At 38.7% G+C, this 22,879-nt stretch overlaps 1 protein-coding gene across 3 annotated transcripts in view; it reads right to left on the bottom strand.

Annotated features, from left to right (window-relative positions):
• The window catches only part of ARHGAP18 (Rho GTPase activating protein 18), a 123,042-nt gene that overhangs the window by 14,796 nt on the left and 85,367 nt on the right, over positions 1 to 22,879 (bottom strand). For 2 of the 3 annotated variants that reach the window (XM_047102226.1, XM_047102225.1), the window contains exons 6-12: positions 22,691 to 22,856; positions 20,025 to 20,116; positions 15,196 to 15,273; positions 11,366 to 11,525; positions 9,180 to 9,262; positions 3,568 to 3,774; positions 2,640 to 2,780 (exon numbers count right to left, since the gene is read on the bottom strand). In XM_047102226.1, coding sequence (XP_046958182.1) covers positions 2,640 to 2,780; positions 3,568 to 3,774; positions 9,180 to 9,262; positions 11,366 to 11,525; positions 15,196 to 15,273; positions 20,025 to 20,116; positions 22,691 to 22,856 — 927 coding nt within the window. The remainder of the gene's footprint in view (positions 1 to 2,639; positions 2,781 to 3,567; positions 3,775 to 9,179; positions 9,263 to 11,365; positions 11,526 to 15,195; positions 15,274 to 20,024; positions 20,117 to 22,690; positions 22,857 to 22,879) is intronic. The other variant, XM_047102227.1, reaches the window with a different exon arrangement.

The raw sequence follows: 22,879 nt of genomic DNA, 5'->3' as shown, positions 1-22,879 counted from the left end.
ACAGCAACTATTTTAAAATTTACACATAATCATGTAACTCCTGTGGTCACAGCTTTCCTCAGAATAGAAGCAGGCTCCCCCTAGTGACGGATCCTGGCCTTCCTTCTGCCCCTGCTCTCCATGCACCTCACTGGCCAGTATGCCCTAACCTTCCCACTAAACACACCCAAACATTCCTCCTTATTTATCTAATACACACCTTACACTCAACACACCCAGACTGAAAACTGTGATCCCCCCATCAAGAGGACAATTCCAGCCTAATTTCTCAAGCCAAAACCTTGCAGTCATCTTTTACTTCCCTTTTCCTACAACTCTTATCATTTCAACTTGAAGAAATTCCAATGGATCTAACTTCAAAAAACACAGAATCTGACCACTTCCTCTCCAGGACTAACATCCTGGTCTCTCACTTGGATTAAGATGTGATCCTCTCCCCATCTCTGTTGACTCTCCTATAGTCTATTCTCAACACAATCATCCAAGGGAACATTTATTTTTTAGTTATTATTTTTAAAATAGATTTTTTAATTTGAAAAAGAGAGAGAGGGAAAGTGTACAAGCAGGTGTGGGACAGAGGGAGGCAGAGGGAGGCAGAGATAGAGACATAGAGAGAGAGAGAGAGAGAGAGAGAAAGAGAGAGAGAATATCTCAAGGAGGCTCCACACTCAAAACATAGCCCAACCTGGGGCTCAATCCTAGGACCCCAGGATCATGACCTGAGCCAAAATCAAGGGTTGGACGCTCAACTGACTGAGCCACCCATGCACCGCCCCCCACCAAGGGAACATTTTAAAACACAGATTTTCAAGCCTTTGCTCAAACCCTGCAATGACCCCACTTCACTCAGGATAAATTCAAATTCCTAAAGATGTAAACCACTTCCTTGGTACTAAGGAGGCATTTTATTAGAAGAACCACTGAATTTCTCAGAAAACAAAAACTCAGAAAGACTAACAGCTAATACGTGATAAAACGAAGATTTAAATCCTAAGACTTAAAATGACAATATGGCTTCTAACGAGTACAGAGATAATTCTCAGACCAACTCTCAACTAATTAACTCAACGTACAAACTAAGGAAATCCAAATTAACACAAATCCTTTGTAAATAACAAAATCATGTAAACGTTTCATCTCCAAAACACAACTTTTAAATTTTTATCTAAAGATTTAGTTTTTTTTTAAATATTTATGTTTGGGAAAGCGCAAGCTTTAGAAGGGGCAGAGAGAAGGGGACAGAGGATCTGAAGCGGGCTCTGCACTGACAGTCTGAGAGCAGTGAGTCCAGTGTGGGGCTCAAATTCACAAACTGCAAGATCATGACCTGAGCTGAAGTCGGATGCTCAACTGACTGAGCCACATAGGTGCCCCTAAAGATTATTTAAAAGGTACAGCATAAATGCTTTCTTGGATATATAACATACCTCAGAGACTCACGTTATAACCACCTTACAAAAAAGACAGGGCTATGAAGTCACCTGAGTTAATATGAATAAGCAGAGCTACAAAGCAAAATGATATTCACATATTTGTAATAGTGTTAGAGTAAATGTTCTCAATTAAACAAAAATGAAATGTCAAAAACCCTTTCTAATCTATAAGATCAAGCCTTTCCCCCGCCCACAAAAAAAAATTGAACACTGTTTAAAATTCCCCTTAATTAAATTTTATGTTCTTAAAGATATTTTAAAATTTGACCAAAAATACTTAATGCCAAAAATTGTTATTTCATAGTGGTGAGAGCTATAAATATAGAATATATATATACACATACATACGTACACATATTTTTTCACAATTACTAGATCCCTAAGTAGGCCAAAGCCAAAAAAAAATCAAAGGCTGATAATTGCATTTCCACATTATTCCACAAGATGTCAGCATGTAACTGAGTAACCTCAGTGGTGGTGCTGGTTGTGCAGGGTGTCTCCACCTTAAACAGAACAATAGAAACCCTTTCACATCATGATCTTAAGTTAGAGCTTTGATAACTCACTTCTCCAATGTGTTTTCATGTAGTATATTTTCTTATCTTAAACCCAATTCTTAATATATTCTTACAGCGGTTTATAAATGCTCGTATTTAGAAATTTCTTTTGTGAACATTTTAATTTTCTTCATTCCAACATAAATCTCACCAAATTCTTCCAGGGATCCAATTAAGAGCCTTTAAGTACTTAATGAAGTCCAGGAAGAATCCTGGTCATAACCAACCATTGGTCTGTTTGTCTGGGTTATTTTCCCCCATTTTACAGATGAGGAAATTGAAGACAAAAGATCAGTGATTCATAACAGGGACTCTTCCCTCAGTAGAGATTACACATTCAGTGGGCAACTGGAGTCTGCAGAGTCCTTTGTGTGGGTGGGTGGGTGTTGAGACATTCTCGTCTTGCTCTTTTCCTTTGTTTCCCATTAACAGCTCATATGCTGAGTCACCAACACCTGAGCAACTGTTAATACTGATCATTAGTAGAAACACAGTTGCCATTATTGAGGCCTTCACCTTCTAAGTAGTACCAAGGCCCCGGAAGCAGGTAGAAAGTCATACTACAGAAACATATGAAACACTTTTCTTGTATGATAAGTAAAAACAATACTGAAATCTGCATAAATACACATCTTCAAGTTTTTCTTACATCGTTTGTACTCTTATCTTGCTTTTCATATTTTTCTCGGTCATAAGCCATTTTCTTCAGCAGTTTCTTCATGGCTTTTTTATCTTTCTTATGATTTTCAGTATTTTGCTTTCTCACTTGGTTGACAATAAACTTGGGAATCTATGGAGAAATAAAATCAAGTTTGGGAAGGAAAAAGAAATGGCACAATTTTGAACTATGGAAATAATTATTTTTTAAATTTAGAGAGAAGTAAAGGTTTTGTCTATTTGATAAGACTATGCCATTTTACACTTACTCTTCATGAAATATGCAAAAATGCATCTCTTTCTCATTCACTATGAGGACACAGCATCCACATGAAATAATTTACCACCCATTGTGTAAGTAAGGTTCAGAAAGAGGCTTGGTAAAGTTCAAGGTCATAGTGGCTATCTTCTATGCCTCATATGCCAAAATTAGAGACTGCCTGACATGAGGTGACTGGCATTAAGGGCCACCACCTTGATGGTTGGTCCCTTTAGCAGCCACCTGTCAACAACCTAGCTCTTAGCTAACCTGCAGTCCCTTCTAATAACTAGCCAGCCTCACTTGTTAAAAGGGAAAGAAAAACTCACCAATAAATGCTGAGAGTTATCTAGCAACAATCTAGGAACAAATGATTCTCAGAAATTACAATAGCAAAAAGAAAATATTTTAGAAGTTACCAAATTGAAATAACGAACCATTCCTGGCATTTTAAAAACGGAGATTCGGTGAGTGGACATTTTTTTTAAATTTCAGTGTAGTTAACTTACAGTGTTCTATCAATTTCAGGCGTATAGACATTTTTTTAATTGCACTTGAAATCACCTCTGTTGGTTAGCTTTTTAAGGAAAATACAACCATAAAAAGTCTTTAGAATCTAGATATCATCACTCATTATCAGAACTTAAAGAGATATACTTACTGTCCACAGAAGTTTTTGATACTTAATCAATAAGTGCATGATATTAGCTGTCCCAGCTGCCATTACAAATTCTCGCTGTTCGCTGCACTTCAAACCCAGTGCGTGACACATGAAGAGATTTGGGGCCATGACCATTGCTACATTCATAGTTGTCATCTTATTTTTGTCTTTATTGTCTATAACTCTTTGGAGAAATTCAAGCAGGGCCTAAAACAGAAATAGCTCTTTTGAGATTTGTGTTCTCATGAAGATAAGAGATTAAAGCACTGTAGCATATGGGATTTTTACTTAGTTAAAAAATAACAAGTTGTGCATAACCACAGTCAACTAGCTACATCCAATGGGCCTCGTCATCAACAGTTCCCCATTTGGGTAACAAACTCCAGGATGGTCCGAGGTGGTGCTTTGTTTCTACCAAGGGCTATGGCCCTGGGGAATGAGGCGGGCAGGACACACATCTGAACTAGGCAGCTGGGAGAGGAATGGAGGCAGATGTATCAGACCTAGAACCTACCAGAGCCACGGAGCACTGAAAAGCAATTTAAAATATCATAGTAAGATGCACTTGCTTCAGGAAGAGCTTCGCTTTTATCTTTAGGAATTCAATATATATATGTATATATTCAATATATTCAATATAATATATATTCAATATATTCTATATATATATTGAACTATGGAAATAATTATATATAAATATATATAAATAATACATATATAAATAATATATATTTTATATATATATATATATATATATATATATATATATATTCATATTCCCTTAGAATGGCTTTAAGGTACTCAATAGCTAGCTGACATGAAATCTAAAAAGAATGGAGACTGTCACATGGAAGAAGGGGGAATGGAGAGACAAAAAGAGAAGAGAGTTTTGAAAACTGAATGTGTAAATAAAAAGGAACTTCTCACCCCAACGGGTTGGTGATGCCACCCACTTCCCACCTCTGTTGGCAACACTCCTGTGTCCTCTGAGCCTACCCTCCATAAAGGCCACAGGAGCTTACTTCACCCTCCTCCTTTCAGTTCTTCTTTTCCCTTTATCCTTGATTTTGGTCTCAAACAATCACAATAATAACTACACAAGTATTCAATGTTTTCTGAGTGAGGGAGAGGTTGCTTTAAGCACATCGCCGATATCACCTCACTTACTCCTTACTGGAGATAGAGGCTGTAATTATCCCCATTTTACAGATGAGCCAACAAAGTGTAAGAGAATGTAAGTAATGTGCTAGAGGTCATAGAGCTAGCCAATGCTGGAGAAGGTCCATTTGGCTTTCCTTTCGGAACTCTTAAGTACTAAAAGACTCATGTTTTCATATTTAGCTTAAAGTCCCTATCTGTAAAGGGTCAAATAAACTATACCAAAGTGGAAAAAGAATAACAATAAAACTGTGTTCATCTCTCACAGGATTTGGGCGGGGGTGGGGGGGAAAGCCTGTGTTAACAGATGGATCTTAAATCAAGTAAAGCTGCTATATAGACCTCAAAATTTTGAAACAAACTAAAGGCACAGCCTCAATACCTAGCAATAAGATTTATGTATCTAATTTCTGGTATAGTGCTCAGAAAGTTAAATTGTAATCCAAGCATAAGGCTATATAGAAACAATACCTTCTCAAATGAGAACAAAAGATTAATTGGTGAGGTTTGGGGAAAAAATTTTAATTTTGTTCCAGAGACCAGAATAATTATTCAGGTACCAGTGTATCTCTTTCTTTACAGAGCATAAATTATAGAGATTAGGTAATAAACCACTTTAATTGTAGCGCACATATGTAATAAGATTATTCAAACTATTACTATTAGAATACTAGAGTGTTGTGTTTCTGGGTATGTCGATATGAAATTAATAAAATGTTAGCCTCGCCTTTGTTGAAAGCACTTCATCTTCAGATATATTTTCTCTTTACCTGAAAGAGAACTGTCCTTTTTATTTTTTTATTATTATTTTTTAAAGTTTATTTATTTTGAGAGAGAGAGGGAGAAAGGGAGACAGCACTCAGCCACAGAAGAGAAGGAGCACAAGCAGGGGAGGGACAGAGAGAGAGGAAGAGGGAATCGCGAGCAGGCTCCGTGCTGAAACTCACCAATCGTGAGATCATGAGCTGAGCCAGTCACTTAACTGACTGAGCCACTCAGGCACCCCAAGAACCACCCTTTTTAAAAAAGTATCTGTCACCAGTCTGGTATTACACAAGTATCACTGGACCCACTCCCTGAAAACCCAGCTTGAGTCCCAGCACAGTTAGCTATTAGCCATATGTGATTTTGGGGTAAACTTTTGCTCTCTCTGCCCTTTAAAGTCTTATTTGTAAAACTGGAATACGAATTCCCCAGCCTACCAGGAGTGGGCAAGACGATGTGTATAGTTAACTTCTTCAAACTAACTAAATGACTAAATAACTAAATAAACGCCAATGATTATATTAACATGGATGCCCTGTTGATAACATCAGTTTTCATTATTCCTCCAAAAGTAGTTATGATCAATGATTCAAATGAACAATAATTCAAGGCAAAAAAAGCAGTTTGCCCAAAGACACCTCTTTAGGCTTAAAGTAGGACGTGGTGTTGGGGCACAGTAATGCCTCCAAACCACTCCATGTGCTATAGTAACAGTCTACAAAGGTCATCCACAGGATCCCATCTCTCTGAATGGCAACAGAAGGAGCAGCCCGAGGCTCATGAAAATTGGGGAAGTTTGCATTAAGCTTCTGGAAATTACCTTGTTATAGAGCTTTCCTTCACTTAGAACTAAATGTAAGTGGTTTATTTTCTTGTACATATAGCATATTTGTTTCAGTGTTTCTATTATTTGAATCTGTGTTTTAAACACTCATCAAGGCTAATTAAGCTCTTAAATAAAGCTTAATTACTAAATTTACTGGGTTTGTTTTCATTTTCCATTTTTTTTTTTTAACATTTATTCATTTTTGAGAGACAGAGAGAACAGAGTGTGAGCTGGGGAGGGGAAGAGAGAGAGAGAGAGAGAGAGAGAGAAAGAGAGAGAGAGAGAGAGAGAAGGACAGAATCTGAAGCAGGCTCCAGGCTCTGAGCTGTCAGCACAGAGCCCGACGCGGGGCTCGAACTCACGGACCGCGAGATCATGACCTGAGCCGAAGCTGGATTCTTAACCGACTGAGCCACCCAGGTGCCCCTTCATTGTCCAACATTTTATCCCCCAAAAAGTATTTCCCACCTTATTTACAAAACTGTACTCCCATAACCTTATATGCAAAAATTAAACATATTCTAAAATTTTAAAAAGAAAAATTTTTTTTTCAAACAATTTTCAAGAGTGTGCCTGGGAGTCTGAAGGCGAATTCCAAACTTGAGTTGAAGACCAGCCTTGCCCGATAGCAACCATACCGGAATAAGTGTTTGCTCTCACAATGATTTGAACTCATTTGAATGCAGACATATTTTAAGTAAATCATGTCTTTTTTTTAAATTTTCCTGTTTATTTATTTTTGAGAGAGAGAGAGAGAGAGAGAAAGAGAGCAGCGGAGGGGCAGAGAGATGGAGGCACAGAATCCGAAGCAGGCTCCAGGCTCTGAGCACAGGGCTTGACACAGGGCTCAAACCCACAAACCATGAGATCATAACCTGAGCTGAAGTCGGATGCTTAACTGACTGAGCCACCCAGGTGCCCTAAATCATGTCTTTTCAATTCCCGCCTTATACTGGTCATTCACAGAGCCATCACAGACAGGTACCTCTATGTGAATAAGAAAAATGATGGGTTCAGTTTCTCTTCCTGGGCGGTTGAAGCCCTGTGTCAGGCCAAGGCCTACAAGCAGACTGGAACTCAGTCCCTGCTCTGTCCTGAGCCAGATGTCCCCATCTCAGCCACAGTCTACCTGCACACGGCAAGCCTGGTCACACAATGTTTAAATGTAACCCTTACTGGAGTCGGCCCCTGTCTCCAAAACCCCACCCATTGCCGCCTTCTCAGTTATGCATGTAACAGTCAGTGAAGAAGATTTTTTTTCCCCGACTTAGTAAAGGGAGTAACTCTTTAGAAGCTCTCCTGTAGAAGAGGCAGGGTTTTTACCCCAGTAATCCTCATAAACTCTTCCATCCAGAAAAGTTGAGTATTAACATCCATGCCATGGGCACTAAAGAACTATCATTCACCTAGTTTCTGTTCAAGGAGTCTCAATGAGGTCCAGGAAAACTTCCAACATTTACTTACTGGTTTTGTTTTCTTGACATGAAATTTCTTGGCACGATTTTGTAACTTTAAGTAGAAAGAAATGTAGGAGGTAAAGGGGCATGGGTTCTACCCTCATCTACATAAGTTTCTTTTTTTTTAATAGATCTTATCCCCATTCTACTTTTTTTTTAAGTTTATTTATTCTTGAGAGAGACAGAGAGAGAGAGAGAGCGAGAAAGAGAGAGAGCGAGTGAGCAGGGGAGGGGCAGGGACAAGGAGACAGAGAATCCCAAGCAGGCTCTGTACTGTGAGTTCAGAACCTAACGCAGGGCTCCAACCCATGAACCGTGAGATAAGACCCGAGCTGAAACCAAGAGTCAGACACTCAACCAACTCAGCCACCCAGGTGCCCCCTCCCCCAAAATTTTAAGACAATGGCAAAACTTGGGGTACACACTCTTTCTAAAATATTTTAAAATTTTTCTTTCTTCTGTAAGTTTATAATTAAACCTTTACAAATGCTCTACAAAATTTTGCTGTTACAAAAATAAATCAATGTGGAACAATCCACTGATTATAAAAGCCCCTGATAATGTTTATAATAAATGGTATTAAATCATATAGACCAAATCAATTTGAAATGATGATGTAAATCAGAAACTCAGGGTAAGTCCTTAGAGGAATAACTAGAATTGGTTTGAGTTGGTCTATCTTTTGGCTAAGCAAACATTTCAAAATCATTATGACTTATTTCAAACTCTATTGCTTAGAACCACAAACAATATAACATCTTTAGGCAACAGGTTATGCTTGATGAGTCTTACTTTCTTTTTAAACATTCATTTCTCAAATTACTGTACACTCGTTAAATAAAATTTGGAAAATGTAGAAAAATAAAAAGAAAAAACCCCAAGGCACCCATGTTTCTATTTAAAAAAATGAAACCTCACTCATTGGTTTTGTAGAATAGTTAGAGCAAAAATTAAACACCTGATAATACTGTTAATATGACTAACTTACTAAATACATTAATAAAGAGTTAAAAACTTCCACCATCTATCCTTAAAAAATCGGTGTTTTCTTCATAGACTACTAGCAATGTTTCCATGAAAACATCACATTGTTTTGCCACAAATAATGAGAAATTACTTTGCTTAGTTCTGAGGGATAATAATTTTAATATTTGAGGTGGGGAGAGAGGGGGAGGAAGAGGGGAGAGAGACAGAGAATGTGCCAGCGGGGCAGGGGCAGAGGGAGGGAAACACAGAATCCGAAGCAGGCTCCAGGCTCCAAACTGTCAGCACAGAGCCCAAAGCGGGACTCGAACTCACGAATGGAATCGTGAGATCATGACCTGAGCTAAAGTCGGACGCTTAGCCAACTGAGCCACCCAGGCGCCCAGTTCTGAGGGGTATTTAATGTAAACGAATCTGCTGACCTTCAGGGTGTCTCTGTTTGCATCGGGCAGGAGGATGACAAGAAGGTTCAAAGCCTGTAGTTGTTGCCTCTTGGTTGGAAGATCTGCAAACAGATTAAATAAATCTAAACTCTTTTCTTTACCCAACATTTTTTTTTACTTCCTTTTTTGCATTTTGTAAGAAAAAAGTTATTTGGCATAAACATCACTGTGAAATGTAAGACACAACAACTGAGCAGCGAGCATTCTTGAGTGTGTTTGAGAGAGATCAGGAGAAACAGCTGCTGCTTTAGAGTTTCCCTCTCCCTCGGAATGCTCACTTCCAACTGTGATCGTATGATGAGCGGCCTTATGTTTGCAGACATACAACAGCGCTTTGGAAATCATCTTAACTTCTGCGTGATAATCACTCCCCAACGAAGAGACACAGAAAGTGGGACCTTCTGTGGTAAGGTGTCAAGATGCATCTGTAACACTGAAGTTTGTTTCTTTACTGGTGAGTGAACACATTACATGGGAAGAGTCCATCAATTCCAAAAGGAATATGAAAAACGGAGTCCGAAACACAGTAAGTGGTCACCATACATCCATGGAACGAATGAAAAAACCAATCATCAATGACCGAGTTGAAGCGGTACCTTATTAGCATTGATATTTATCACTTTTTATTAGCCCTTAACCCATATAAGTAATACTCAGGGATATTTGGAGTCATTTTGGTATTTTGTTCCTCAGGAATAAATTTGTGCTTGAATCCATTTCCAAAGAATATATGCAAAATAGTATAACTTAACCATTACAAATATTTTAAACAGATGAGGATTTCGGTCATGTCTCCCCCTAGAAATTCTGAAGAAATGTTATGAAATGACACATGAGAATCATCTCAATATTATACACTTGAGGAATAGCCTGGAAAATAACAGAATTATTCAGCCATAAAATAAAAAGAACAATATCTTGCCACCTGTGACAACATGAGCAGACCTTTAGGACATTATACGAGGTAAAGTACGACAAAGATAGATACCATATGATTTCACTTATAGGTGGAATCTTAGAAGAACAAACAAAACACAAACCAAAAAATAAGCTCATAGATACCAAGAACAATTGGTGCAAGCCAGAGGCGGGGGTGGTGAGGGGGCAAAACAGGTGAAGGGTGTCAGTAGGCACAAACTTGCGATGTAATGTACAGCATGGCGACTACAGTTAATAACAATGTATTGTATATTTGAAAGTTGCTAAGAGAGTAGGTCTTAAAAGTTCTCCTCACAAGAAAAAAAAATATTGTGATTATGCGTGGTGATGAATGTTAATCAGACTTACGGTAATGACCATTTTACAATATATACAAATACCAAACCATTATGTTGTATCTAATGTTATAGGTCAATTATATCTCCATTAAAAAAAAAAAGTTGGAATCCTCCCCCGAACAGGTCTGGTGGAGCTCACCATAGTCATCAACAGTGGCCCCCATTCACTCTCGAAAGTGTCCCAATTTGGAAGTTAAAGATATGGCCATTAGAACGTAGTGGTGGCTTCTTTCCTTTACAGATGGCCTCTAGGACTAAATGGAATAATTATGCCAGTACATAAACCTTAAAAGATCCCTGTATTCACTGGAAAAGAATCAACAACTATTTGAGACGTTAATTTGGAGCTTGCCCAAGACCACGAAACAGCAAGATAGGAGGTGTTTGCAGCCCTCCATCAGGGAGGCAGCCAAATAATTTGTTCCATGTTTCTGCGTGACAATTTCAGAACTTAATTTTTCAGGAAATAATCACAGACTCTGCCGCATCTCCCTGTGCTTTTATGATAACTGGTAATCCACAGCTTCTCCAGTAAGTGTTGCTTTTAACACTTGGCAAGAAAAAAAAATGTATCAGATTTTACGTGACTCGTTCTATTATAAAAGAAATGTGAAGTTCCAGGTTTTAACGAGAAAATATGTTGTATTGCTTGATGGGCATGCAATTAATCTGTACCTGAAGAGAACATTCTGTTAACCGTTTACTCAGAGACGCGTATTTCTAAAGGAAAAGGAAAACAATGTGTGGCATTCAAGCATCCATTGACAGTGAGTCAATTTGTCTACCCAAATATATCTGGTTACATCCTTTGGGATGCAAAGTGTCATTAAAACAATTAATATGGATGGCAGCAGGACAAGGACCGCTCCAGAGAGAGATGGCACTTACTCTGGACAGCTTGAAAGGCTTTCAGATACTCTACACTCAGCAGCGGCTGGGGCAGCTCCCGGATGAACAGCTTCAGCAGGCTGGCCGCGTCATGCTGCTTGACACTTTCCCAATTAAACGTCCCTTCATAAAACTTTGCTTCTAGTTCTTGGCAAAGATTCTGAAAGGCAGAAGAAGAAGAAAAAAAAAGCTACAGTAAGTGTATTTTTTTTTCCTGCTGAAAGTGTGATCCACTTCCCACTTTACAAGAGATTGTACTCTCTCGAAGGAATCTGAAAGTACTTCTCTGTCACTCAGAAAAATACTACTCCGCCAAGCATACTTTTCCAATGAAAAATTATACCCATGGCCCCCGAAATGCAAAAATGGTATACATTCTCCTGGATATGCAACAGACCCTAAGCAGTAAAGGTTTAATTAAAAGATTAGTTAAGGGGTGCCTGGGTGGCTCAGGTCATGATCGCAAGTTCGGGAGTTCGAGCCCCCCCAACGGGCTCTCTGCTGTCAGCGTGGAGCTCACTTCGGATCCTCTGTTATCTCTGCCGCTCCCATTCATATGAACTCTCTTTTTCCCAAAAATAAACATTAAAAATTTTTTTTATTAAAAAAAAAAAGATTAGTGGAAATAGTCTTTCCATCTGGGGGGCTTTATGTCAATTTTTCACTCAATTTTTAAAAACTCATTTTTATCAAGTCTGTTTTAAATTATTTAGAAGTACATTACATAACAAAATACATAATCAATCTTGGGGCTGTAAGCAGAAGGCTACCTCTGATTAGTCACCTCTGGGAAATGGAAAACCAAATTCTACAGCAAATGAGGCCTGAAAATACATCAATATACCTGTCTTGGTATATTGGCTTACTTATGGTAAGCCGTACGTGACACAGCCATCCTGCTGTTAGCTGTGGAAAACAGTCGGAGTCCACGCAAAATTAGAAATACCAAGTTCATTTACCTCAAGGACTCCATAAGATTTGCCAAATTATTAGTAATCAACTTAGTTTCATAATCACTATTTTCTACATGCATTTCACTGTGGCATAAATCTTATTATGTTGGAAATCCTTCCAAGTTTCTGTCACGTCCTTGATTATTTTAAACTGTTCTCCCAAAGAATATTCTTCATTTTTCTTGCGAGGTGAATTTAGTCTGCTTTCTCTTCCCAACACAACTCTGCCCTCTACTTATTTTTGTAATTGGTGAAATACATAAAGGTGAGCCTAGAAATGGGGAGGAGGGGAAAGAGAGGCAAAGGGAGAGAGGAAGGGAAGGAGGGAAGGAGAGAAGAAGTAAGGAAGAGGGAGAGGGAAGTAGGAGAGGGGGAGGGGGAAGGGAGAGGAAAAAGGAGAGGGGGAGGATTGAGAGGGAGGGGGAAGGGCTGGGGGGAGTAGGCAGAAGAATATAAAGAATTTGGTGGGGCTGGGGAGAAAGACAACCAAAAACTTTGCATATTATCTTTAAATTATTTATAATGGACCAGCTGCTGCATAATTTGGGATGTGACAATAGGCTGGGTTGAAGAGTTGAGCCAAATGAATCCACTTAATTGACCTTCTTAGAAATTACATTTCTAAGAGCTGGTCTGCCAGCCCTCCAGTCAAAAATGTAAAACATGCATTCTGTTCACTACCCTATACTCAAGGAAATGTGTTTACAACTCTTAGGAGTTGGCCATCACATTGTGCTAATTAGTGAACTGAGAAGCGGTGTTCTTGCCGATGTGGGTAATCTGAAGTCACGCTACCTGTTTCTGAGGGATTCTTTCTCTGTAAGAGGACGTGCTTCTCAACAGAACTTATCTCAGAATCACACACACTATCCATGTTTGACTGTTGGTAAAAAAAACAAAAAAACAAAAACAAAAAAAACCAATGGCACCTAATCAAACGTACACGGACCCCAAAGCAGTTTCAGGGACCTCTGTGAACCAGACACCAAACCCACGGGACACAAGCTGAATGAAATTTGTGAGCAGGGTATATGTATCAGGTTACTCGAATCTGATTAAACGGAGATCACCCTATGCAGTAAGAGCCAAGTAGGCCAAAACTAGCATCCTACGTTGAGGAAGCTTATCAAAATAAGCAGATGATGTGAACCGTGCAAGGTATGAATACTAATTCCAGTCCTGGCAGTCCCACAGCCTCAGTCACAGGCAAAGAGCACGTGCGCCCACCAAGAGTCGTTTCTCCCTGATTCAGTTCTAAAAATGTCCGATAGAATAGGTCTTGAGGAAACGAAGAGAAAATCTCTCTTCTCCCTATCCCGTTTTCTCTTGGATTTGCAAATTCTGGAAGACTTGTGCTCTTCTCAGGTGAGAGCCAAAACTGACTTTGGAGGCGAGGGAGAGGAGACTGTTAGTGGCTGCTAACCAAAACCTCTTCCTAGACACGTTTCCTAGATACAGCCACAATTTCAAGCATGAGGCCCCTGTAAAATGCAATTCCCCTGGGACGCTGATGTACTATGCCTCATCTGCAGGGTGAGTCCATCTTTACATGCATTTACTGGATGCTTTATCCCCAGAGCAGGAGATGGGGGACAGGGAGAAAGGCGGAAGATACACAGCATCCCAAGAGAGTGGGAACACAATGGCATCTTGCCAGAAAAGGTGACAGGGGGAGGGGGGAAGGGCAAGTCTGGGAATCACCTCATCTCTTTCACAAGCCAGGCTTGGGCTACCTGGCATCCAGTGAGACAGGAAGTATGAAAGTCAGGATAGCAGTGGGGCAGAGTCTCATTCTGTCAGCTCCCAAAGACTTCTGTATGGGGACTATTGTCATGTCTCCTACTCTGCTCCCCTGCTGGAGTTTATCATCCTGACTTTTTAATCTTTTTTTTAACATTTATTTCATTTTTGAGAGAGAGAGAGAGAGAGAGCATGCACAAGTTGGGGAGGGGGACAGAGACAGAGAGCACAAGGAGGAAAGGAGAGAGAGAGAGGGAGACACAGAACCTGAGCTGTTAGCAAGGAGCCTGACGCGGGGCTCGAACCCACGAACCATGAGATCATGACCTGAGCTGAAGTGGGACGCTTAACCGACTGGGCCACTCAGGCGCCCATCCTGACTTTTTTCAATTGCTATTACTCATGCTGACTAAATCCACCACCAGTCCCCCTATTGATACTTTGACTCATCATGTTCTCTTTTCCTGAGAAGGATGAAACTACTCGTGTCTTTTTGCTTGTTATGCTTTTGTGCCTATTCTAGACTTGCACAGCAAAGACATTAAAATTATTTGCGTCTTTATTTGTCATGGTATTATTACAGCTAATGTGATTCTGAAGAGAAATCAAAACCTATAAAAATCAGCAGAGACTACATAAAACCAAATATAAACTGAATGTTAAGAAAACAGAAAACTAAATACAAACTGAATGTGAAGGGTCACCTGGGTGGCTCAGTCAGTTAAGCATCCTACCCCTGGTTTCAGCTTAGGTCCCGATCTTACGGTTTGTGGGATCGAGTCCCAAGTCAGGCTCTGCGCTGACAGTGTGGAGCCTGCTTGGGATTCTCTGTCTCCCTTCCTTTTTGTCCCTCCGCTGCTCAAGCTCTCTCTCTCTCAATATGAATAAATAAACTTAAAAAAAATTAAGCGGTTTTATCGTTATACACGGGAAGAAGGGGTGGGGAAGACAAGTTACCTTTTCAAAGGCCAAAGCTGTCTGTGCTGACAGCTTAGAGCCCGGAGCCTGCTTTGGATTCTGGGTCTCCCTCTTTCTCTGCTCCTCCCCGCCCCCCTCAAAAATAAACATACATTTAAAGCATTTAAAAATAAAATGGCAAAGCAGAATTAAACAACATTGGTGGAACTCAGAGATCACCTTGATCCTAATGGCAGCTCCGGGTATTCTTAAGAGACCTTCAGTTTCCAAGCCTCCCTCTTCAATCCGAGAAATCAACTGCGTAGAAACAGAAGAACATTCTGACTTGGGTATTCTTGAGAGGTACAATTACAAATTTAAGATCTGCTTCACATATAAATACACGAAAGCTGACGTGTAAACTGGGTTTCACCAAGTTTTGAATGCTATGGCGCTAGCCCTACCCTGCAAACCAGTGAAGCCCCGAAACTTTACTCACAAATTAGAAAAAGTTGGGTTTTATTCTCCTTTATTACAGAAGTGTATAATTTCACACAACAGCTGTCATACTCTAAACAAATGGAGACTGAAGATGTTCATTGTTTAAAAGCCACTGAGACCATCCATTTCTTCCGCTTTTCCAGAAATGTATGTTCTGCAATCAAATAAATCTAGGAAATTCCAGTACTTGCACATTTACATCTCATTTTTGGTTTGTTTGAAATAATTATTTATGGTATGAAGGAAAAAAAACGGTTTGTGAATATTCATTTTTAAGCTTTTAAGCTTTTGGTGGTAAACCTAAGTAAAAACAGTTCTTGTATAGGGTTTTTAAATCGTACCTGATACCCAGTGAATACATACAGGTCTATCTCCAGAACCGCATTAAAGTAACAATTTTTTTTTTTTAAATAATGCCAAAACCTACAAGATTAAGGCAAATGGAGAAATTACAATGGCATACTGTTGGAAGCTTAGGAAGATGATTAAAAAAAAAGTGCTTAGTTTCTTGGCAGAGTGATCTTCCAATTGAAATACGTATTCCCTGGGCAGTGCCCAAAGGCTTTATAGGGGGTACTCTGCTATTTTAAGGAAATCCATTTCCTTGTCCTCAGGTTAAATATAAGGCAATTACTAGTATCAGATAGGTTTTCCTTCCTACCACCCACCCCTTTTCACAAGTCTTATAACTTCACAAAAGACAGACCTACTCTTCACTCATCCCCAAACTTACTAAAATCTCTCTGCACACCCTAAGACATAAATAAAATCTTCCAGAGTGCCAAAGAATGTAAATTTTTATCTTTTTTTTTTCCCCCAGAGAAATCTCCTTTAATGATTTACCAAGGCTCTATAAACTGCACAAAACTTACTGCTTCTCCCTTGCTTATACAAATGTCTACTAGGAGCAAAGCATGGTATCATAAAATGAGGTCTCCTGACCTTTGTCTAGATGTCCTGAAATCAGATATATTGTACTGTGTAGACACTGGAAGAGAGGTAATTTTTCTGTAATGACCTCACTTCTTCTATCCCTGGATTATGGCCAAAGAATGCACTGATCTTGGGGGAGTCAGGTAAGAATAAAGCAAAGAGTAGTCTCGAAATTCTCCTAAGGATTTATTATCAGCTGAAGAAAGAACCATCCTTGACCAGTCAAAACAGTACACGATTTTTAAAAATTCAACTGGAATGTTTTCCAAGATCACATTTTTCAATTACGTTAGATAGTAAACCCACAGCAAACCTTTACATGAATTATCTCAGATGAGAAGGGCATTATTCAATAAAGGATTTAAAACCAAATTTATCAAATAAGACCATGCAAAATTTATTCACTGTTCAAGCAATTTTCATTTTTATTTCATCTTCTAAAATGTTTAAAATGTTCTAGTGGCAAAAAATAAAATTCTGTGCTAGCTGCTACAGCAAATTAGTTCCTAGCAGTAATATATGCCTTCCGTTTTCATTAAATACACAGGAAAAATGGATAATTTCTAAATAATTGACAGTAAGTCTTGAATTTTTATATTTAAGTTCTTTTCATTATTCTCTAATGTGAAAGAGCAGCATTCAATAGAGATATGCGTATATATTGCCTCAAAGAATGCCATGTGTTTTTTTCATATTTCTCTCTTTAAAAGTAACATTTTTATGGGGCACCTGGGTGCTCAGTGAGTTACGCATCCGACTTCAGCTCAGGTCATGATCTCACGCTTTGTGAGCTCGAGCCCCGCGTCGGGCTCCGTGCTGACAGCTCAGAGCTTGCAGCCTGCTTAGAATTCTGTGTCTTCTTCTCTCTCTGCCCCTTTCCTGCTCACGCTCTCTCTCTCAAAAATAAACATTAAACATTTTTTAAAAAATAACTTTTTAGGGGCGCCTGGGTGGCGCAGTCGGTTAAGCGTCCGACTTCAGCCAGGTCACGATCTCGCGGTCCGTGAGTTCGAGCCCCGCGTCAGGCTCTGGGCTGATGGCTCAGAGCCTGGAGCCTGTTTCCCATTCTGTGTCTCCCTCTCTCTCTCTCTCTCTGCCCCTCCCCCGTTCATGCTCTGTCTCTCTCTGTCCCCAAAATAAATAAACGTTGAAAAAAAAATAACTTTTTAGCTACCACATTATATAGCATTATCAAAATATAAATAATATTCTATAGCACTTTTACTTTCAAGACTTAAAAATGAAAAATAACTATATTGATCTATATTTTAATCAGGCTGCTTTTTAGTAATTTATCCTACAAGAGACATTACATAATTTATCAATAATGTTCATACTATTTCCCAAGAGAGATTACATACTTACACAAATTTATGAATTGAAAATGAAGTCAGAAGTTTTTGACACAAAGTATCTTTGATTTGGCAGATTCCTGTGACAGTGAGAATTTGCCAGTTTGTCAGAATTTTTCTATAGATAAAAATTAAGAATATTTCTATTTCCTTAACTCTTTCCGAGACTACAGTTTAAACAATGTGTCTCTGAGCAAAAACAAAACAAAACTAACAAGAAAACAACAGATATGATTCACAGATATTAGCTAAGCTTTGTTAAAGCCCTTTTTGGGGTATAATTCTTAATAAATAAAAAAGTGTAATCCTCTAAAAATTGGTAATAAATCTTTTTTTGCAAATCAGTGACTTCCAATTCTTTCCTTTGTACAAAATGGAGGAAATACCTAATTGGGGTGAGAGCTGATCACTCAAAAAATATTTTTCAGTGACAGATGACTGTATTTTTTGTGCTTATAATTCAGAGGGGACGCAAGTAGAGGAGTTTTATCTAAGAGTAAACTCTTCATACCCTTATTTTTTATGTGAACAAAGAGACTTTAAGGCTATTATCTAACAACTTCAAACTGGTTGGAAGCCTGAGTCTTCAGAATGTTGAAATGAGTGGCAGAAATGTAAAATAATAAATGAGAAAACAATTCCAAGAGAAAATCACAGGGGACTGCATTCAATCCTCAGCCTGATCAGGAGACAATTTCCGAATTTCTGTGGGGACCAAAGCTTACTCTTCACTAGTATGATGGTGAACTTGATAAAAGTCCAGCGTGACTCATCATCGGTTATTTGCTCAAACACCAGCCTAGATGCTACTGTGAAGGTATTTTTTACGATGTAATTAACACTTAAATCAGTACATTCTGAGTAAAGCAAATGACTCTACATAACGTGGGTGGGCTTCATCCAGTCAGTTGGCAGCCTCAGCAGTCAAGACTGAGGTTTCCCAAAGAAGAGGCAATCCTGCCTCAAGACTACAACACGAAAGCCTACAGGAGTTTCCAACCTGCAGGTTTTGGGCTCAACGCTGCCATTATCACCTCTGGCCAAGTTTCCAGACTCTGGACTGCTCTATTTCAGATGTGCCGTTCCCACAACGGCATAGGCCAATTCTTTAAAAGAAATCTCTCTGTACAAACATGCATACACACACAACACCTTATCGGTTCTGTTTCTCTGGAGAACCTATATCCACTTGGAAAGGATGCTGCTGAGATCCTTGCTCCATACAGTCATCTGTGGTGGTAACGTGCACCTTTTACTTAAACTGATGTGAATACATGGCCCACATTTGTTAGCATCTCCAGCTAATCACAGGCACGGTTGACAACTATCCACACAGATACAAGGTCTACAGGCAGGGACTGGCAGAGGCTGATGAGTAGAACACACGGCGTGGAGCAAAGATCATTAGGAGAAACAATGAGATACAGGTTTGGGTGTAATGGTGAACATGAGGAATAATGCAATCAGAGGTTACTAGCTAAGACGGCTAATGACTGGTTTGGAAGAGCAGAAGAATCCGTGCCAAGGAGACTGAGCTTTACTACTGAATGAGTTTGTTGAGCCAGCCAATTGTGAAAGTTCCCACTGCCACTCTTGCTCTCCCCAGAGCTTTCAGAAATTGTGATGTGCTGGAAAAAATCTACAGCTTGGGTAGTCCATAACTGATCTGACCTACCTTCCTCGCTGTAGCATTCCTGGCTTTTATCACCTAGAATCTGGGTTTCTGAACAATGATGGCTCAGAGATTAGACTGAAATTTTTATAGTGCCATAGATCCTCCCCTTATGAATAATTGAGCGTGGATCACACCAGTGACTTGATAGTTTAGCAATCACTTTCTAATTCTACTTTATGGTTTCTTTGCCTACTATGGAAGTAGGCACTAGTAAATTAAATTGGACATCCTCACTGTAAATAGGAAAGGTTGGGAAATACATACAGGCATGAAATATTCATGAGGATACAATTCCCTAGAAACTTATAAGCAGTTCCCACTCCTGTGTATTATAGAACTGAAATCTCAATTATACCAAGCTAGCTAATATAAGACAGGAAAATGATGCCAGGTAATCACAGTTATAGTAATAACACAGAAAACATCACCATGAAATAAAAATTATGAGCCCTTGAAACAAATTTGTTTCCTGAATAGAAAAATCAAAGTACAAAATAAAAGAGCAAATCAATTGGAAAATGAGATTATAATATTATGAATGCCAAGGAAAAAAACTTCTATTAGTTCAAGTATGTTCTCTCTATGCTGACCCATCTAGGCTTACTTACTTTTTGAAATATCAAGGGTATTCGAGTTCCTGGTACTTTCCTCTGATCTTGTTCTAACAATACTGTCAATGGAACACAAAAAAGACCAGAATCTGCAACAAAAAATAAAATTTCTTAATTTCCGTCAATCTACAAAATATTAATGCAAAAATATTACATCAACAGACTTCTGATGTAGTCATTCAAACACACAACTATTTATTGAGGACTTCTAAGTGAATGACATTACCTAGCCATTATGTATACACATCTCAATAAGAAAATCTTGACCCTGTCTTATATAGGAATCTAACAAGGAAAGACAACTAAGCAAATGATTGCAAATAATCATCAAAATAATTAGAAATCTATAGGGATGCCTGGGTGGGTCAGTCCGTTAAGCATCCGACTCTTGATTTCGGCTCAGGTTATGATCTCGCGGTTCAGGAGATTGAGCCCTGTGACAGCCTCACACTGACAGCACGCAGCCTGCTTGGGACTCTCTCCTTCTCTCTCCACCCCTCCCCTACTCGGGCACGCATGTGCGCACGTGTTCTCTTTCTCTCTCAAAATAGATAAACATTAAAAAAATAATAATTAGAAAAGTGTAAACTGCCAGATGAGAGAAATAGTGCTATAGGAGTATGTAAAATATGCAAATGATTTACTAAAGGTAATCAAAAGTTCTGGTTAAAGCAAACGTTACTCATCTCTTTCATACTTAATTGACATCTAACATCCTACAATACAGAAAAATATAAATTCTTGCTTTTTGAGAAATCAGCCAACATGATGATCTTGTTCTACAAATGTTTTTCTTTGGAAAATATAGATATTTGGTAGTCTTAAATTGAAATTCATAGTTTTATATATTTGGGAATAACTCCCCACGAAATGAAAGGCAACAATTTATAATTTTTCTAAATTAAAATCATATGCATTCAGTCTGGTGTGAGCATAACTTCTGCCTAGCACCTCCTACCCCACCCCCATCAATGAATGTACAGTTAGCACAGAAGTGTGACTCACATCATCAGGGGAGATATAAATCATTTGTGAACAAGGAAGGGGGGGGGTTGTATTGTGGAATGAGGACACTGAAAACTGACTCTCTATAGAGATGCCACTCAAAAGAATACCAGTAACCCAAAAAATAATTTCTAGTTTAGGAATTAAGAAAAAATGTAATATTAAAAAATGTCAGGAGTCCAGTTTGGGAGATAAATCTATTAGATAAGATACAAAAATATTTAAGAAACAGAAAGAAAATCTATTCTGTTAATAGTTAACGCTCTTAATGAGAATGGCTTATTATTTCTCTCTCTGTTAGAAAGCAATTCTCAAACATAAAAAAGCCTCTCTAAGCCATTTTAAAAGTCCTGAGTACTGAGTCACAGCTATTTAAATTATATTTCTATTTTATAGTTGGAAAAGGCTTTGTGACAAGTTTCTGAAAAAATATCTAAAGTCTTTCATTATCTATAATGGACTTGTGGAAAATCAGAAGCACCATTTAACTCAGAAATTCACCATCTCAAGCCTTAAGCTAAAACACTCAGAGGAACTGAGCACAGAATGAGGTCTTCTGGGGCCCAGCATGGGAGAAAGGACCTTGAGGGTAGATATACTTCATTCCTACAGAGAAACTGCCTCTAAAACTTAAATCAGGGAAATACGTGTCTTTATTAATGTTACCATAGTAACTCAATAATCCTAATTCTTGGTATCTCTTTAAGGGAGCACTTAAAGAAGAGGTCAGAGATTCCTAAACAGTTAAACTTTGTCAATAGAGAATTATCTGGATTTCCAGACCAAGAATTGAGAAGATGTCTGTTCTCTATCATATCATAAAAAATAAAGTCTGTTTATATAATGGGTAAAGCAAGTTGCTTACAAAAGAAAAACACATATCCACGATGAGTACAGTTTGGTGGTGTTATGGCCACAATGGCATTATTTTCTTAATATTAAGCAAAGAATGTTTTTTGCAAAATAGTTAAAAGTAGAATGTAAATGAGCAAAGAGACAGGCTACTAACCACCCTATGTATTTCCCATCAAATAAATAAGCAAAAGCAATCGATCAACTACCTTCAAGTTACTTTTCAAGATCTGATTTTGGAAATAAAGTAGTTTATGTACCCAATGTACTTTTTAAACATACTATTTTCAAAGGAAAGAACATTTGCGGAAAGATTCCTTAACTTAGGATTTCCTTCAAAGGTAATTAAGTATTTTATTACCTCTTTATTTTCTATAGTCCGGGAGAACGGTGTATGTTTATCAAGTTTCAAGATTTTTGAAAACAACGTTTTAGAATCTGAACTTCAGATGTAGTCAAGTGTCAGTTTACTTTGTAGGTGTTTCCCCCTCTAAGAATACCACTCAAAAGCTCATCTTTGGGGCGCCTGGGTGGCGCAGTCGGTTAAGCGTCCGACTTCAGCCAGGTCACGATCTCGCGGTCTGGGAGTTCGAGCCCCGCGTCAGGCTCTGGGCTGATGGCTCAGAGCCTGGAGCCTGTTTCCGATTCTGTGTCTCCCTCTCTCTCTGCCCCTCCCCCGTTCATGCTCTGTCTCTCTCTGTCCCAAAAATAAATAAACGTTGAAAAAAAAATTTAAAAAAAAAAAAAAAAAAGCTCATCTTTGCTACTTCTGAAGTAAATCTAACTGTTCTTTGTTTCAAAATTACCTTTTGTTTTGATTTTCACAGCTTTTTGTTGCTTCAGTTCAACACCCAATACATCGTAGAGGGCAGTCAGCTCAATTAGGGCTAAATGGCAAACCTTCTTCATGTCCTGGGGTGCCAGGTCACCAATCTTGGTGGTACCCGTTTTGTCTTTTGGCAGTCTGAAATTCTAAAATAAGTACCATTAATAAA

This window comes from Lynx rufus, unplaced genomic scaffold (genome assembly GCF_022079265.1).
Source record: "Lynx rufus isolate CCGP_SWC_20201006 ecotype Redwood Valley unplaced genomic scaffold, mLynRuf1.p SCAF_6, whole genome shotgun sequence".
NCBI lineage: Eukaryota > Metazoa > Chordata > Mammalia > Carnivora > Felidae > Lynx > Lynx rufus.
This window is presented reverse-complemented; position numbering and strand designations above follow the sequence as displayed.